This window comes from Manihot esculenta, chromosome 6 (assembly GCF_001659605.2).
Source record: "Manihot esculenta cultivar AM560-2 chromosome 6, M.esculenta_v8, whole genome shotgun sequence".
Classification (NCBI taxonomy): domain Eukaryota; kingdom Viridiplantae; phylum Streptophyta; class Magnoliopsida; order Malpighiales; family Euphorbiaceae; genus Manihot; species Manihot esculenta.
The window spans coordinates 23,699,252-23,716,682 of record NC_035166.2 but is presented as its reverse complement, the minus strand read 5'-3'; the positions used below and the strand labels follow the sequence as shown (position 1 = coordinate 23,716,682).

Here is a 17,431-nt window from a genome sequence, read left to right as displayed (position 1 = left end):
TAAAAATTATATACATTTTAAAATTAAAGTATAATTATAAAAAATTTTTTTGTATATAATTAAACATACAATATAAAATATGATAATAATTATCAAAATATATTAATAATAATTAATTAAGGTTATATGGATGTTGAAGTTGAAATTCAAGTTAACTAATTGAACAAGCATGAAGATGATTATGAAGATAATTAAATTATATTAGCTTGTTTCAACTGTTGGAAATTTGAATCAACTTTATTCGTTTGATATTAAATTTTGTGTGTAATCTAATTTTATTATGTTGTTGAATTTATATTTATTTGTGTTATTTTAGTTATAAATTGTGTTATGTAATTTTTTTTATGTACACTCTCTTTTTTTTATATTATTTAAATTAATGATGATTAAAAACTGATTAAAGTGTAATTATTAATTCGAGTTCGAGCCTGAACTTGAGCTCAAACCAAACTTTTTAATTTTGAGCTCGGTCTCAAGCTTTTTTAACGAGTTTCTTAATCGAGCTTTCCGAGTTCGAGCTCGAGTTTTATTAACGAGCTTCTTAATCGAGCTTTTCGAGTTCGAGCTCGAATTAGGCTCATTACTAAATCAAACTAGCCTTTCACGAGTCGAGCTCGAATCGAGCTCGATTATAATATTTAATTCTCGAGTCGAGCTCGAATCAAATATTAGAGCTTGAGTCGAGCTCGAGCTTCCAAACTTTTTTAATAAACGAGCTTGAGCTTTACAAAGCTCGGCTCGGCTCGGCTCGATTACACCCCTATTGATTGGTTGGTGATAGACAAAGCATTTAGAGCTTGCACTGTCTAATTTGCACTTTGCAATGCCTAGGCCAGACTGCTATATCCATGATTCCAAGTTATTTGTCTGACTTGAGAAGAATGGAATTTATTTGTTTCTTTTTCAAAATTCTTAATGATATTCCTACTACCTATAATTACACAGAAAAATGAAAAGGTAGCTGCTAGGTTGGATTGGCTAAATTCTTTCAAGATAATCATTGAGGTTACCCTTTCTTCTCTTGTGATTTTGGATAAAATTGCAAGGTTGATTTGATGCAATCCCATTAAATATCTTTCGTTCTCACTGTATCCACTGCATTTTGTGTCAGTTATTGGCACCAGACAACAATCTAAAAGAATATTATTTTTCAAGTTTGTGTTTGATTAGTTGATATTCTGGATGAATAGCTGGCCATGTTAACACAAACCCCACATTTTGAAGTTGCCCTTTTTTCTCCAAGAATTGGCGGGCCAAGTCTGTTCCCATGTCCTTCTCTGGTCTCTACCAACACCCATCAATTATCCATTTGCAGGAAGAAAATCACAAAGAGCCATCCTTTTTTAAAATCTACACATCAGTGCTGAGCTTTCATATTGATAAGGTCAATTTATAGTTGAATTCTTGATTGTGATGACTCTCTGTGTCCCCTTTCATGTATCTAAAGAAGAATTAGGGAAGCCAATACTGCTCCATCGAATAAGTAAATAAATAATTGTTTATTAATATTGGAAAGATTATTTTAATTTAATCAAAATCAAATCACCAATATTAAACTTAGTGAATAAAATTATGATACATCAATAGGAGATTCAAATTTGAAATTCACACGTAAGAAAAAGGACTATGATTTGTTGTAATTAAAATAGACAACCATGCTTGTATGGTTGTTTGGATGCATATACATAGCTCCATTATTGAACCCTAAGGTTTGTTTGGAATACACTGCACCGCCCTCTTCCCTTGATTGATTGATTAGCAGCGTAAAGCCTCCAAGAAATTGGATGAATTCCCAACTACCAAACAACTCACAAGTCACCTTGGATACGTGCAGGAGGAACAGTTGCACCTAAAATTCCAAAGAAAAATCAATCGAGTTTTTGACGTACATGAAGGATTGATGATCGTTGTTCGTTTTTTTCTGAGAAAAGATCATGTTTTTTATTGCTAATTTTAGCTAAGACAGTAGTTATAAGTAAATTGGATATTTAGACCAGATATAATTAAGAATTGCTAGTGTAAAACAACTTTAATAGGAAATAAAAAAAAAAATAAAGGTATTGCCTTTGATTCTTGAGATGGGCTTCGTTTTATAAAATTTTCAGCCCAGGACTCACCAAGTCTAACCAGGCCAGGACGTGCTTGAGTTACTTGTCTTTGTTCACGGTTCAATGGGAAGTTGGCCTTGGCTTTTGCTGGAAGGCCTGCAACTTTCTTCATGCTCGCTCAATAGCAACAGCGTCAGCGTTTGATAGTACAAAATTTACGTCTTGAATTACCTGATCAGATTTTGTTATGGAATTTTCTTTGATGACTGAGTTTTAACAAAGTAATCCTCATTTTGTTAGTAGTTACTCTTGAATGATCAGCACTAGTTCCTTCATCTTCATGATGAGAAAGGAAAAGTTGTGCATAATCTAAAATGCTGTCAGCATCCAACCAAATAAAATTCAAATTAACTGAAACTTTACTTTTTAGGAACAAAATACAAATTCTTTTTTTCTTTTTTCCTTTTTCCAAAATGGCGACTTTGAAAACTTATCTTTAACTTCCAACTTTCTTAAAGGGCTCAAGGATAGCAATTATACAATCAGTATGAAATGGAAGATGAAACACATTCATCTTCCTATTTTATATGATACACCATGCTCGCTCCCATAAACCCCAGCAAGAAAGCCATTTTCTTCTTGGCTGGAACACATAATCTATCTCCAGTTCCAAAATTACTAACTCCTTTGGCATGGGCAGGCTGTTAATCATGCAAGAACAGGGCTTAGACCAGAAGAGTGCTGCAAACTAGCAGCATATTCTCTTGCCCACAAGTCGTAATGTATAATTTCCTCCAGTGAGGGTGAGGTCACCAGCTCTGCCCTATGTTTATCACATGTTAGCTCCACAATCTTGAAAATATCGAGATACCCGATCCTGAAAAGAGTCAAATTATGCATTAGCTAAAGATTCTCAACCCAGCATATACATATGATAGCGCCCTGTTCGCCACATGATGTTGAAAGCAAGCAAGATTAAGTAAAGCCGAACCCACATCCAAATGCATCAGATAGTAGTAATCTAGCCTCAAAATACCCACCACTACAACGTACAACACTATCAAGATAAGAACTCACGTTTACCAATTTACAGGATCATACCATGCTAAATGAGGCTTCTAAAAGATGGTGATTCAAGCTATTATTCAATTACCTTTCCTAAATATTCATAAGTAAAATCAGTAAGCTGAAGTTTTATCATTCTTCACGCATTGGATATGAACAAGTAGTGAAGCACACAGCGATCAAACCATCATCAAAGCAAGTATAGAATGATATTAAATCCCTTAAATTTTCCACAAGAAATAAGCTCTTAAGAACTATTCTGCCAGAAGCTATGCCAGCAAAAGACTGACCCTTGACACAAATTTTATTATTTGAAATAGATAACTGGAAGTTAATAAACATACTTTTCATTGATGAACATCTCTACAGCTTTCTCATTAGCAGCACTAAGTACTCCAGTCATAGTGCCTCCAGCCCGTCCAGCAGCATAGGCAAGATCCATAGAAGGATATTTTACATTGTCAGGAGCTTTAAATGTTAGAGACCCAAGCCTGCATCATTTGTTTAATTTTAAACATTAGGTAACAAATAATATTTAGATGAGTATTCAACATCTTATGATATCCTAAATATCAAAATTCCAAAACTTCAGCTCATTAGTTCCATAAATAAAAGATGATTAATCATCCTGGGATTCTCAGTACTACTATATCCGGAAATTTTGCTGAAAGATACTAAATTCACAAAACATTCTTTGTTGATGTTAGTTATACAGTGAATGAAAAGTGTGTCCTGAGTTGAGAAATTTCATGTACTGGAAACAGAAAAGTGCGCTATGCTCGTGCATCTGCTTACAAGTCCATGCTCATGATCAAAACATGTCATCAATTTCTTGAAAAGTAAGTTTGTTTTTAATCCTTCTTCATCTACTAGGAATCCCTGGCTAATGGTTCTCAAACCAAGTGATGCATCTTTCCTTGGAAAAAGGCATACAGATAGCTCAAGTCCTAGGATTGTAACCAGGAATGGCTGAGAAAAATAACCATCACAAAACCTTTTTGTTAAAAGCTTGCAATATATTTAAAGCCATATTATGGAAGGAAATCATTACTTGCAAAGATCAAGGCGAGGCCAGGTTATTTCAGAGCAGTATATTCTGTCAGGCCATGACATAGTGTATAGAATTGGTAAGCGCATATCAGGCCATCCCAATTGTGCAAGAACAGATGAATCCTGGAAAGAAAAGGAAATGGATCTAGAATATAAGAAAAGAACGAAAACCCACAGTAATTTCTAATGTCCTGCATCTAAAAAGTAAAAGCAGCAGAAAAGTTACGAGTTATAATACCTGTGTTTCAACCATTGAATGTATTATAGATTGTGGATGAATTACTATCTCAATATTATCATAGTCAGCTCCAAACAAGTAATGGGCTTCAATGACTTCTAAACCCTGCAAGAAAGAAAATAAACTTGACTGTAAACCAAAGCATGGTTGCCAAACTGATTGTCACTCAATATTCTGCTTGCAATTTGTGCAAACTACAGGCAGCAAAGCAACATAACAAACCTTATTGAAAAGGGTAGCAGAGTCCACAGTGATCTTTTTCCCCATGTTCCAGTTAGGATGCTTTAAAGCATCAGCTACTTTAACTTCTTTCAATTTATCAACAGGCCAATCCCTATCAGCAATAGCTAATAGTTAAAATCAGCTTCTTCAAAATTTAATAAAGAGTTCATGATATCCAGAATCAGCCATAAAAAATAAAATATATGACAGATCAGTTTTTCAGTACTGAACAAATTTAATATGCAGTCACTGCAAGACTGAAAGTCTAAACAGTTTATAAATTGAACTTGGATAGGCACCTAAGTTTTTGTAGTGTCAATTTAATTGCATTTAAGATTAAAATGACATGAAGAGTGCATCATAACAAGTTCTAAGCAAATAAAACTCTCCAAATTGTCAGCAAACCTATATCTCTAGAATAAAAAGAACCTAACTTGAGGCAGAAGATTAATATTCCCCAGGTAGACTTAGATTACAAGCTTAAAAGTTGCAGCTTGAATTATGAATTCGCACCTGAAAGCTCCACCAGAAGCAGTTAAAATAATACGCCGCAATGCACCATCTGGCAGGCCCTGGATGCACTGTTGAAAAGAGATCTCTTAATAGTTGCATATTTAGTAATGTCAAAGATTGTGCAAATGCTAGAAATAAGACAAGAAACTTCCAGAGGCAAAATGCATGGATATATTTTCATACCTGAAATATAGCAGAATGTTCTGAATCAGCTGGAAGAATTTTCACATTGTATTTTTTAGCGAGAGGAAGGACAAAGGGACCTCCAGCAATTAACGTCTCTTTATTGGCCAAGCATATGTCTTTTCCAGCTTCTATTGCAGCCACCGTAGGCTAAAAATATACAATTAAAAAAAGATTAGGTGATTCATCCATTATTCCTGTTGTTAATAATTGGACTAATTCTTGGTTTTCAGCCCAATGCTCAATTTAAATCTAAAAGAAGTAACTCAGGCTCATCAAATAGCCAAAATATTAAGGTCGGCAGAAAATAAGAATGGACATGTGAAGACAAGCACACATTGACAAACAAATTATGTTTTAAAGTATATTTACATAGATGATCAACTGAATCAACAAGAAAGGAAATTCATGCACATTTATGTTCACAACTCCGCATCATATTGAAGTAGGATATAAGCTTCTTAAATTATATCATGTCCCTAATCCAACATCCTTTTTACCTGATAAAGGCACCAAATCTTTTTTATCCTATGGTGCAAAAAAAAAAAAAAATACAAATAAAAGATTAAAAATTACAAAATACTAGGGCTTTACCTTTAAGCCTGCACAACCTACAATTCCTGTAACTACACTGACAGCATCTGGATGGCGAGCAACCTGAAAATAAATGATGGGCAATTAATAACAAGAACATCTTCATGAACCAAACCAAACCAAAGATGAGGTGTTAAATGGTACGATACCTCAACAACTCCTTGCTCCCCAGGAATAATCTCAGGCTTTTCTTCAACATCAGCCAAAGCCTCTTTGAGTTCATCAACTAATGACTCATCTCTAACAGCAACTAGTTGAGGTTTGAAAGTCTTCACCTGTACAATGTGAACAATTTATTAAGTGACAAAGCTCTGAGCAAGGTTGACTTTCACTAGATTCCATTCGTTTTCATCAATACCCGCTTAAAAAAATAAAAAGCTGCCCAGCACTAGAGAACAGTAATTATATGAAAGATAAAGATAAGGAAAGGAGATAACCACAAGGGCGTAAAAACATAAGAACTGCAGACACTACAGAACGTAACGAAACTGATATTACCTGATCTGCAAGAAGAGTAACATTTGAACCAGCTGCAAGTGCCACAATTCTGAATTTATCTGGATTCTCTGCCACGATGTCCAATGTCTGCAAAATTATCAAATCCTGTCATTAAGATAAGGGGGCAGAAGTTGTTTATATATCACTTGCATACTTGTTCTCTTAATTACCTGAGTCCCAATGGAACCAGTGGATCCAACGACTGAAATAGGCTTTGGACCATCCCAATTCTTACGGCTTAACTCTGGAAAAGCTCTTCCTGGCCAGGCTGGCGGTGGAGGTTGGGCCGAACACTGAACTTTCTTCCCAAATGCTACCCCAAAATCCTTCCTCTTTACACTGAAACCACCTGAAATTTCACAAACACACAAGGAAAGCTTATATTTAACCTCCAAAAAACACACGAAAAACAATCATTTCATACAAAATGCTTCAGTACCACAGAACCGACAATGACAAAATACTTTTTTCCCTTTTTTGATCACAGAAATCTCAGAAAAATAAAAAAAATTCATACTCTTTTATCTTTTCGTCAATACCCTCTTGGGATTGTATAAAAGCAAAGAGTTTCGCTTTTTAAGAATTGGAAAAGGTAAGAGTATGCTGCAACCAAACAGAAAAGTGAAAAGAAAAATTGACAGAAAGAATGAAGAATTGAAACCTGAAAGCTTAGGGAGGTGATTGGACTTTGTAGAATCCAAGAAGGAGATGGCCTTGATTTCAGCAGGGGACAGCAAATTAAGCGCCATTGGCTTCAGCGAAGTAAAATCAAGGAAAGATGAGTGAGCAGGCAGGGGAGTATTGGGCCTGGATAGAGAAATAATATATAGTGCCAGGAATTATTTAATTAATTAATTTTATCGGGAGCTTCTATGATAAAAAAAAATAACTAAAATAAATAAAAAAAATATGAATTTTTATTAAAAATGAAATTAGCTTTGGCTTTTGGCTGTGTGGGATAAGACACTAATGGAATCAGCACATCTTTATGGACTAGTGCAACTTATCTATACTCTTGCACTCCCGACATATTTAATTAATTATATAAAGAATATATTGAAAAATTACTGATTGATCCCTATAATATTTAATAATTTATTAATTAGTCTTTTACTTTTAAAAAAAATATATTAAAATATCTTTTATATTTTAAAAATTATGAATTCAATTAATAAATTTTTTTATAATATTAAAATCAAATAGTAAATTTTCTTTTATTATTTTATATTATATTTATTACCCTAAAATACATATTTTGATTATTATTTATCTATCTATTTATTTTTTAAATTTATTTAGTTGTATCTTGATGATTTCTTCATAGGGATTGATGTTGCATCGTTAACCATTAAGACAAGGTCAAATCATGCATCAACTTCACAATCTCAGAAAATATTGAGATTTTGAGATAATTGTAAAGATTTGTATTTGGGTAAATTTGGATTCCAGAAAAATCATGTAAATTAAACTGTATATATAAATGTCAGATATTAAAAAAAAAAAAATTATAAATTTTGGTTGAAGACTGACTATTATCCAATTCTTATAATATAATTTCTTTCTTTTGTTTTTATGCAAAAAGAATCTTCTGAGTTTTTGATGCTCAACTATATCTAATATCAATTCTCCTAATTTCATATCTGAAAGGTAGAGATTAATTAGAAAAGAAAATATAGTTGGAAATATAACTCTAAAACTAAAAAAAAAAAAAAAATTAACCTAATAGGTTAAAATACGTTTTCAAAACTATAAATTTAATTGTTTTTTTCCATTTCAAAAAAAAAAAATTTAATTGTTTTTTGTACAGCATGTATTATTCTGTGGCATCTTGAATTAATAGAGATAATATAATAAGAAGATGCTTGAGTTGGCCACTTGTACATTGTTGAAAGCATGTATCACCTTTTTTTAAAAAAAAAAAAAATTAATGAGATTTTTTAAATAATTTTTGCATTTCTTGATAATTTTAAATTTCCTAAGTGATTTATCCAATCAAATAAGGCAAATTATTTATATTGAAGTAAACAGTAGAGTTGTACAGGTAATTTTCATTCAAGAAATGACTGCTCTAAAATTCTGAGGCAGCTCAGCTCAACAATTTTCCATTTATTATTATCAAGTAATATGATTTTAAAATTTTAATTTATATAATACTATGTAGAATTTAATTAATAATAAATCAGGAATTTATTTATTGTGCAATTGATTCTAAAATAATACCAGTCAAAAAAAGGCAGCTCAAATATTTTTCATTAGAGTTAGAAAATGAGGAAGGAGAACTATGAGAGAGTCAACGAAAGACTATACCCAGTAGTAACCCCAGCAGTCTGCATGTTATATTTTGTTGGGCTGCTATTTATTAATTAGATCTGGCGTTCTTGCACCGTTGTTGCAATTCTTAAATTAAAATTTTAAAACAAATCTATTCAGAGAGGGCTGCTTTTAAAAAATCACCCAATGATGAAATATTTTATAATATTTCACTCCACTGCTGATTTATAAGTATGATGATGTAATGATCATCAGTTGCATTCACAAAATTTCCAACCAAGAAAAACACATAATATAATTGCTGAGTCAAAGTTGGAATATATATATATATATATATATATAGCTGTGAGGACCAGACACCAGACCAGACCAGTAGGATCTTGTTCTTGGCTGATCGAAATTGAAGATCCAAACACCACGTGCTGTTACGTAGGCTGCTCTGAGGAACTAAGCAGTCAAGAATGGCTAGCTCTACTGGAATATAAAATTTCATTGCCAACTCCTTCAATTTTGAGCTGCTGCTTTGAATATCTATTATATGTTGAAATTATTAATTTCTCATCATAATTATAATTATTGAGAAATTGGAAAGAGCTTATTAAAGCATTAGAAAAATAGAAAAATTTCCATGCTGAGGGGAAGTCAGTTCTTCAACTGGTAAAAACGTAATAAGGTTGACAATTTAACGCTGATATTATAAAATAAGAAGCAATAAAGACTTGACGAATTTCCACTAACTGAGAAGAGGGAAGCCTACAAACTACACTTGTGGAGCTTTGATTCACCAAAAGTGCATTGGCCACAAGTGTCCATTATCACTAAGCCACTCCCAGCATGGATCTTTATTTTTTTTAATAATCTTATCCTTGAACAAATATTATCATTTATATTTATTAAATTAAAAGCTGATTTATGTTCTTCTTGGTAATGGTATTGGTGGGTGTTATTTGCCTGCTGAACAAATCAAGTTGAGCCACCCATTTCTACGTGCATAAAATCAGAGCTGATTTTTAACGAATCACAGCCGGGAGGAAAAAGATGAAATTCGATGATTAGAAAATAAAGTAATACAATAGTATAACTTTGTGATTCACGAGCATATATTTTTTAGAAATCAGCGCTCTAGCAAACACGTGTACATTTATTGTCACATGAAATCATACCAGAAACATTAATTTAATGCACGTGGATTGATGTGAAGAATGCCTCCTTAAAACCCAGGAAAACTTCAAACAGGTAAGATCTGTTAGGTTAAAAATCTAATCATTTAACCAAACCAGTAAAGCATCTATTTAGAAATTGGATTCAATGTAATTGATATCTTAGAAAGTTTTTGTATTTTTGTTTTCCTCGTTCATTTTTCAAAAAATTTATAATTGAGCTATTTCGCATGAGCAGTACAGTGTAATTCAGCTTGACACGCATATAGTGAAAAATTGTAAAATAAATCAATTGCATCGTATATCAATTTTCACCCATGCAAAAGATTTCTCCAAGGTAGGCGCATCTGGGCCTGGATGATGGTTGACTCAAGATTATCAGGAAGGATGGTGTCCCATATAAGTTTTCAGCCAATTTTCCCAGCTAAACAAGTATGAAGCATCCTCAAAACAAATGGACTGCAATGCGGTAGAAACGACAGCATTCTTCCGATTCGGTACAGTAGCAGGCTTTGACGGTAAACAAAGCTGCAAAAGCTAAATGTTTGATTCAGTGCACGAAATAACCACGAAAATACAATACACACATATCATGGGCCACAAAATACTTTGTGCAAACAAAATTTGTAATGAGCTTTCAGAATTCATAACTTTATTCCTCTCGAAATAAACAACACATATAGCTTCAGCAATCAGTTTGATACACAACAGTCGTGGCACTAGAATGGTCGTATCAGGCTGGATATATAATATGCGTGGGCACTTACTTTCAATTTTAAGTACCTAACTTTATCTTAGGGAAAGCAAGTCATCCAAACTGAATTCCATCTTCAATTCTTCATAGAACCTCCACCGCACTCCCTGATTCAGATACTTTTGTTATTCTTTGCAACTCATCTGTTACAGCTGTTGAGAGAGAGACAGACTGATCCTCTGCCACCTGTTCTTTCTGAACTGATGATTTTGGCTGTCGAATGGCCTCCGCTGCTTCAGGCATTGCAACTGGGGGAGGTTGGGGAGGAACCCAAGTACGCTGAATTGGCTGCTCATTAGTTCGTGCAACATTAGGTCGGGCCTTGAGTTCATCCTCATTTTCAATCTCCGTAATCCTGGCATTCTTCCGCTGCCACCAAGGCGTGGCACTCTCACCATCAAACTGATAGGTAACCCCATTGTCTTGTACCTTGGGTTTTAAACTTTCTCCATTTACATGAGGCTGAAGTACTTGGCTTGAACTGTTTAAGAATTGACCAGCCTCCCAGGGCTACATGAGGATGAAAAGGCAACAATTAGATTTCAGGAAAGGATACTTTTCAATAGAGCAGATAAGCACCAACAGGTATTCTAGGTGTCTCAAAGTCAAATATGTGTATTCTTTAATAAATTTCATATCACACACCAGTAATAGTGATGATGGAATATTAAAATGGAAGAATGAATTTAAAAAATGATCTTCCCCAAGAAAAGTGGACTTGAACTTTTGAACGACCAAATAGGATTAGAATCCCAAAATTCTATACCACGTATAGCCAATCACATCCAAAATTCTAGTCTTTCTATTCCTTGTATGGACAATCACAACCAGAACTCTAGTCCACATATTGACGGGAAGTAAAAAGGAAGAGATAGAAAAGAAAAAGAAACAAAAGCGGGGGGAGAAGGTATTGAGTACGGCAAATCTTTCCGAAAGCACACCTTGCTCCTTGGTGCTAAGCGAGTATTTGAAATTTGCTGGTTAGGGTTGGGTGGCTGATCATTGATATCCTGTACATAATTCCAGGAAACTAAGTTAAAAGTTCACCTGAAAACAAACCAACCTTAGTGTAGAAACTAGGTCCACATTACTCTGATGTTAGGAGGTCTCTCTCCTCTTTGGACCATTGCCATGATCTGCAACATCATTAATGTATATATATAGAAAAAAGAATCAGCAGGATGCCATAAAAAATTACTCAACAATAGCAAGTTAAAACTTGATCCATTATTGCTATCCAGACCATTAGATATAAATGAAGCAGTTCACATTAGATATAAGCATGCAGTAATAATTTGTCAAATTATGAACACAAATTCTATCACAATAAGTATCATCAAGCTCAGGCAATTTTTTTTTAAAGAATATTTTATTCTAAAATTTGGTAATTCCTTAAATCCAGTTCAGACAAGCTAATAAAAGAAACTTCTAACCTCAACTGCAACCCTGTTTCATCCCCAATGCCTAGGACCACAAAACAGGGGAGGACAAAATCCTCCAGGTACCAGTCTAAGATACAAAAAAGAGGGTCTCTACATGCTTAGGTGGACCAACCAAAGCACTTATGATCCAAACTTAAATAAACAAATTATACAATTTTCTTCACCTCCATATATGACATTGGATGTGGTGCAACAGAGGGTTCAGCAGATGTAGGTGGCGACAAAGATCTCACTGTCCATGAGATTATAATTACATGAGTGGAAAACTAAATCATCAATAAAGAAACAACAAAGAAAAAAACTGGAATTACTGGTAAACAACCTGAACGTGAATCAGACTCAACCTTCCCATTCACATAGGTTTGCTGTGGAGACAAACAAAAAAGAACAAATGAATCAGCAAGAACGTGGATCTGACCAACTGAAACTCAGACTAGAGAATTCATAGTCCAATTTCACTTTCCAGATCATGAAGCTTCATCATTTCACACGTGTTCCACTCACCTTACTATGATTTGCCACTGAAAGAGTATAATCTTCTTGATCAACAAGAGAGGTTCTCCCATGGTTATTAGTTTGTCCTAACAGACAGGAAAAGAAAATGTTCAACCACAGATGAACAAAATCCTAGCTTCTTTTAAGATGGCTTTTCCAGAAACGTGAAATTTCAACAACCCTAATTTGGTTAATGTAGGACCTCAAAACACGCAAGGGGGTTTGCAAAATTTCCACAAATTGACAACAATGAGGAAAAGAAACTTCTGACAGTGCCAGTGGATAGTTTCATTTCACATTTTCACTGCTTGCCAAGGAACTTCATTACCACCATGCAAAACCACATTTACCACACACACACACATGAATGACTTCTTCCAAAGTTGTGAATGAGGTAGCAACATATCTATGTTTTTTATTTCTGACTTTTGTTTTTCTTACTTGTGCAAAGGCTGATAGTATAAATTTGTAAAGTTTCTTTATATTTTAATTTGTTTTAGGACTACAGTAGTCAGTAGATGACACATCAACACCAGTCTTGGCTTGCAACTGGGAGGCTTATGTTGGAATCTTGGGAGCAGCCAGTTCAGGCAAAAATCATGTTGAAGGATATGGATATCTGTAAATACCCTGGACCACACCTTTCAGGTCCATAACTAAGTAATGGGCTTCATAGCAGTAATTGACATGAAAGGTCTCAAGATAAGTTGACCAAGCCTGAACCTTGGTAGTTGGTAATAGGTAACAGTTAAGACTTGCAAGATAATGTTCTTCAGATATGATCATTCATGCATTTAGTTATCACCTAAACAAAAAAACTTGTGTTAGCAGGAAGGCTCTAACCATAAGAATCAAAGGTTTTGAGTAATCAAGAACTTGTGGACTGATTATAATTTGCCAAACAAAAAGGTTACATAATATGTGGCAAAAGCTTAGCAGAACACAAAATTTGTAAGAGTGCATCCTTAAACACTGATGAAACTGAGCCTCTTGTACTCATGGATGGAAAGGCCCAGCCTAGAAGGTTGAGCCTACTTGATTGTCCATACGTGACCTAATTAAGTAAAAATGTGCATAAAATACATCAGATCTATGTAATTTTTATGGGGCCAAGCCTCAAAGGAAGAGTAATCAAAAGCCTGGCCCACTTTGGGAGCTGGGTGGGTTGAGCAAAGAGACAATTATGAGCATTGTACCTCTCAAACACTAGAGATACATCAAGTTTTCCTTTTAACTACGAATGGATCATATGCAAATTACATCCTCAGCAAATCAAAATTTAGCATTCATTGCTCAGAGGTAGGTAAGAAACAGCATCTCAACCAACATGTCTATGCAACCATATTAGAAAATCTACTTGTTGGATAAGAAAAAAACAAGTCTTTACCTTCCAATTTACGTATTGCAGTCCTCATTGATTTCATTTCCTGAACTTGCACATCCAACAAATTCATAAATTTGTTGAAGTATCTTCTCTCTGAGAAAGAGAATCAAAGTTCAGAAAATATGAAGGCAATAAATTATAAGCGAAGGTAATCCAAATCACCATAACTAATGAAGCAAATGAAACATTAACAGCAAGTACTGACAGTACACAAGAGTCCACATCCCACCTTCCTTTTTTGAGTTCAACATTTCTTGACTTGCTTTCGCAACAGCAGCAGCAGCAGCTGCAGCTGCTTTTGCAGCCGCTGCTGCCTCTTCTGCCGAACTTGGTTTTGCATTACCTTTCATCACAGGGCCATCATCTTCTTCCAATACAACCTTACGTATCCAAGACTTCAATCTAGGGATAATAGCACTCTGAAAAAGAAATATGTTATTTTTACATCAAACTTCAAATGTAGAGTCATAAGAACCTCGAACACACATAGAATGCATAATTGGGCATACAATACATAAAGAATGATCTGACAATCTGGAAATAGCATATGAATGTCAGTTATTTGCTTATTTGACTAAATCAATGAAGTGGTAGACGTAGAACGAGAAAATAACTGTTGATACCTTAATTAATACTGCTGTTCCAGCACCTGAAGCTGACAGTAATCCTACAGCAAAAACAATATGATACCAGTGAAATCGGGATTGCATTAAAGTTCCCGCAGAGGAAATGGCGCCAGTTGGAGCAGCTGCTACAGGCTGAAGAGCCTGTGTTTGGGCTGGTGGCTGAACAATTGATGTTGATTTCATTTGCGGCTCTATTCCATATTATAGAAGAAATACAATAATATCAGTCATGAAAAGACAACAATAACAGCTCTAGGGAAATGACATAATCCCGCTTTAATACTACAAAATTTATTACCTTGATTTGTACCAGGTGGTTGTGTGCTTGGAGGTGGATCCTTCAATTTGCAGAAATGTTAACATGTTAGAGATAAGATGGAACAAACATGCACACAGCGGAAATTCATGGATTCTTCATAAAGTTTAAATGGAATTTATGCATAAAAAAGTGACTCAACAAAAGAACTTGCTTACTGGCACACGGCGAAAAGCTTCATCAATCTCCTCCTTTGTGAGGCCCTTCCTCTCGAGGAAGGATCGCCTATACATGACAGGAGAACCTCTAACTTTTGGGTGTGAGAGAAATTTTACAGCATTCTGTACTTGTTCCTCTCGCATTGGTTCGGAGTTCACAAAGACAGATGATGAACTTTGTGTAGGAGCCTCTTCCCTGGCATGTTGCTGAATCTCATTTGTTGGTTGTGGCAGCTCTGAACCTAAAAGTTCCAAAGAGCATTATTATGCTATTTAGCCAAGGTAATTCGACACATTCCATAAAGTAATCACTATATCCTATCAAAGACAAATAAATTTAACCGAAACTTTCAAGTTCTCTTTGATGTGAGATTCAACATGGTAATTGCTTTAAATTAGTTTGAGTTTAGGTAGGTGTGGCTATGAAATGAAGGGATGTGTATCTTAATGATGTTGATACTATAGATTTTATTTGCTCGGTTAGACTCACGATGAATATTTAGATTCACGAATGTGAGTTGAACTTCAAGAATGAAATTGAAATATTTACTAAAATAAGGTGATAGATAAGATATGGTCAAAGAATGTCTACACCCTCCACCTTTGCAAGTCTGAATCTCTACTGCTACTATAAAACAAAAATTCAAATTCTTGAATTTCGAAATCCCTATCAAGGCAAGACAATAGTAATGTTTATGGAAGTCAATCAAACATAATGCCCAATGACTTTTGCAAAGGTGTTAACATATTTGTGTCTCACCAGAAAATGGAATTATATAGAATTGTTTCAGCTTAACACCTGTTGATAAGGTTCTGCATTCATTTGAAGTCTAAATAATTTAATAACTTAGCATAAGTTCAGAAAGCATCAATTGAATGGCCTTGTCCTTTAAAGGACATCCATTGAAATTGAGAATAATATTTCTTGGTACTTCACCATTCAAACTTGATAAACATATTACATACGATTATGGATACGTCTTACACTGACAATACCTATCAGCAAGTTATTTACCCGAAAGGAAATAAAAAAATTCTATAAACAGGACAAAAATAACCAGAGGAAAAAAAAAGAGGAAATCTCACCTCGAATTCGGGGCTTGTCATCGGGCGGACTGGAAGGAGGAGGAGGCGCAGATTGAGTAGCCATGGAATCACCACGATTGACTGAAACACGATACCGAAAATTTTGAGCGATGAAAAGTGAAAAATTGGAAGGACAGATAAGAAAGCTCGTTTTCATTACCTGAAACGAGGACAAATTGATTATGGTGGTAGTACTGGTGGTATCAGAACTCAGAAGCGGTTTTAGCTGATTTGGACGAGCGTGCTGCTGCGCTGGTGCTCTCTACGCAAGAGTTGTTAGCTTCGGTGATGCATACAAACTGGAAAGGGATAATTACTATCTAAGTTGCTTAATTTTCAAAAATTTATTAGTCTATTTTTATTTTAAAATTATATTTTATATTTATAAAATTAATTTTTTAATTTTTATTTTTTATAAAAAATAATATTTATTATTTAATTCATATAATTTTAACTATAAACATTACATTATAAAAAAAATATACATTACATAGGCTTTGTAATTCTAAATATACATACAGCTAATTAATTCATTTTAACTATAGTTTAACTTAAAAATATATATATATATATTTTGATTAAATATTTTAAAAAATAAATCAACACAATTTTAAAAATTCAGACTTACAATAAAAAACTGTAACGGAATTATATAATAACGTGGTTTATTACAATCCATTTATTTATTGCTAAGTACATAAAAAAAAAAAAAGAGTCAACCGTTTTTATTTTTACTTTTTTTTGGTATATTCATTTATTTTTTATTTCACATGTTTTAATATTATTGACTTGTACATTATTTTTATATTCTAAAATCTCTTTTTGAATGATATTTATTTTTTAAAAAATTAAAACTGAAATATAATATAATTCATTAAATATAAATTAATATATTTAATTTACTTCAAACGCAATTCAAATTTAATACTCGATTAAGATGAAATAATCTTATTTCGTGCACTAAAAAAAAATACGATTAAGTGAAAAATAAAGAGAAAATATTTTTAATGAATGGATATTTATTTGTGTCGGCTATAATTTGCTTTGCTTTGCATTTTGAGGGTATGAATGATTTTGTAGGTATTGAGTGATTTCAATTTTTGAATTTTATTTACCTTTTTATTTTTTATTAGAAGACTGCATCGATAACATTCAGCACTAGAGCTCAATTGACTCCTCAGAGTAGCTATATAGCTATTAAAAATTAAAATGCTATGGGTCGATCATTCTCTTTAATAGTTGATAATGATGAATAGGAGCTTTGACTAGATGTACAGCTAGTGCTTCTTGGTTGTGAACCGGTGGCGTTGGGTTTTAGCACCCGTTGC

At 33.8% G+C, this 17,431-nt stretch overlaps 2 protein-coding genes across 4 annotated transcripts; both read right to left on the bottom strand.

The window, feature by feature from the left end:
* Window positions 1-2,538: 2,538 nt before the first annotated feature.
* Window positions 2,539-7,234, bottom strand: LOC110617990 (1-deoxy-D-xylulose 5-phosphate reductoisomerase, chloroplastic). The gene is made up of 12 exons (XM_021760982.2): window positions 7,073-7,234; window positions 6,582-6,760; window positions 6,412-6,498; window positions 6,063-6,188; window positions 5,914-5,976; window positions 5,320-5,469; window positions 5,137-5,204; window positions 4,624-4,735; window positions 4,402-4,506; window positions 4,165-4,286; window positions 3,458-3,604; window positions 2,539-2,925 (listed from the first exon to the last, which is right to left on the bottom strand). The coding sequence occupies exons 1-12, from the start codon at window positions 7,158-7,160 to the stop codon at window positions 2,757-2,759; spliced, it is 1,416 nt and encodes a 471-aa protein (XP_021616674.1). The 5' UTR covers window positions 7,161-7,234; the 3' UTR covers window positions 2,539-2,756.
* A 2,739-nt stretch (window positions 7,235-9,973) lies between these two features.
* On the bottom strand, window positions 9,974-16,422 carry LOC110617671 (peroxisomal membrane protein PEX14). Of its 3 annotated transcripts, none has more exons than XR_002488421.2 (14): window positions 16,264-16,422; window positions 16,104-16,184; window positions 15,018-15,259; window positions 14,842-14,881; window positions 14,541-14,734; window positions 14,147-14,336; window positions 13,921-14,010; window positions 12,543-12,619; window positions 12,361-12,403; window positions 12,203-12,270; window positions 11,688-11,732; window positions 11,538-11,606; window positions 10,630-11,106; window positions 9,974-10,379 (listed from the first exon to the last, which is right to left on the bottom strand). XR_002488421.2 is itself a non-coding variant. In XM_021760621.2 (13 exons), exons 2-13 carry the CDS (start codon window positions 16,165-16,167, stop codon window positions 10,681-10,683), a joined length of 1,548 nt encoding a protein of 515 aa, XP_021616313.1. In that variant the 5' UTR covers window positions 16,168-16,184; window positions 16,264-16,422; the 3' UTR covers window positions 10,473-10,680. The 3 variants fall into 3 exon arrangements, 1 of the variants encoding a protein (XP_021616313.1); XR_002488420.2 differs by having other exon boundaries at window positions 9,974-10,370; XM_021760621.2 differs by lacking the exon at window positions 9,974-10,379 and having other exon boundaries at window positions 10,473-11,106.
* Window positions 16,423-17,431: the final 1,009 nt, after the last annotated feature.

What these genes read in the sequence shown, in the direction of transcription:
- LOC110617671 (XM_021760621.2), bottom strand. Translation starts at nt 16,167, where the DNA reads ATGGCTACTCAATCTGCGCCTCCTCCTCCTTCCAGTCCGCCCGATGAC. An exon ending in TGAGTCTGATTCACGTTCAG is followed by an intron (nt 12,271 to 12,360) that starts GTTGTTTACCAG and finishes TCTCATGGACAG; the next exon opens with TGAGATCTTTGTCGCCACCT. An exon ending in GCTTAGCACCAAGGAGCAAG is followed by an intron (nt 11,107 to 11,537) that starts GTGTGCTTTCGG and finishes ATCCTCATGTAG; the next exon opens with CCCTGGGAGGCTGGTCAATT.
- LOC110617990 (XM_021760982.2), bottom strand. Translation starts at nt 7,160, where the DNA reads ATGGCGCTTAATTTGCTGTCCCCTGCTGAAATCAAGGCCATCTCCTTC. An exon ending in TTACTCTTCTTGCAGATCAG is followed by an intron (nt 6,189 to 6,411) that starts GTAATATCAGTT and finishes CACATTGTACAG; the next exon opens with GTGAAGACTTTCAAACCTCA. An exon ending in GCTTCTGGTGGAGCTTTCAG is followed by an intron (nt 4,736 to 5,136) that starts GTGCGAATTCAT and finishes TATTGCTGATAG; the next exon opens with GGATTGGCCTGTTGATAAAT.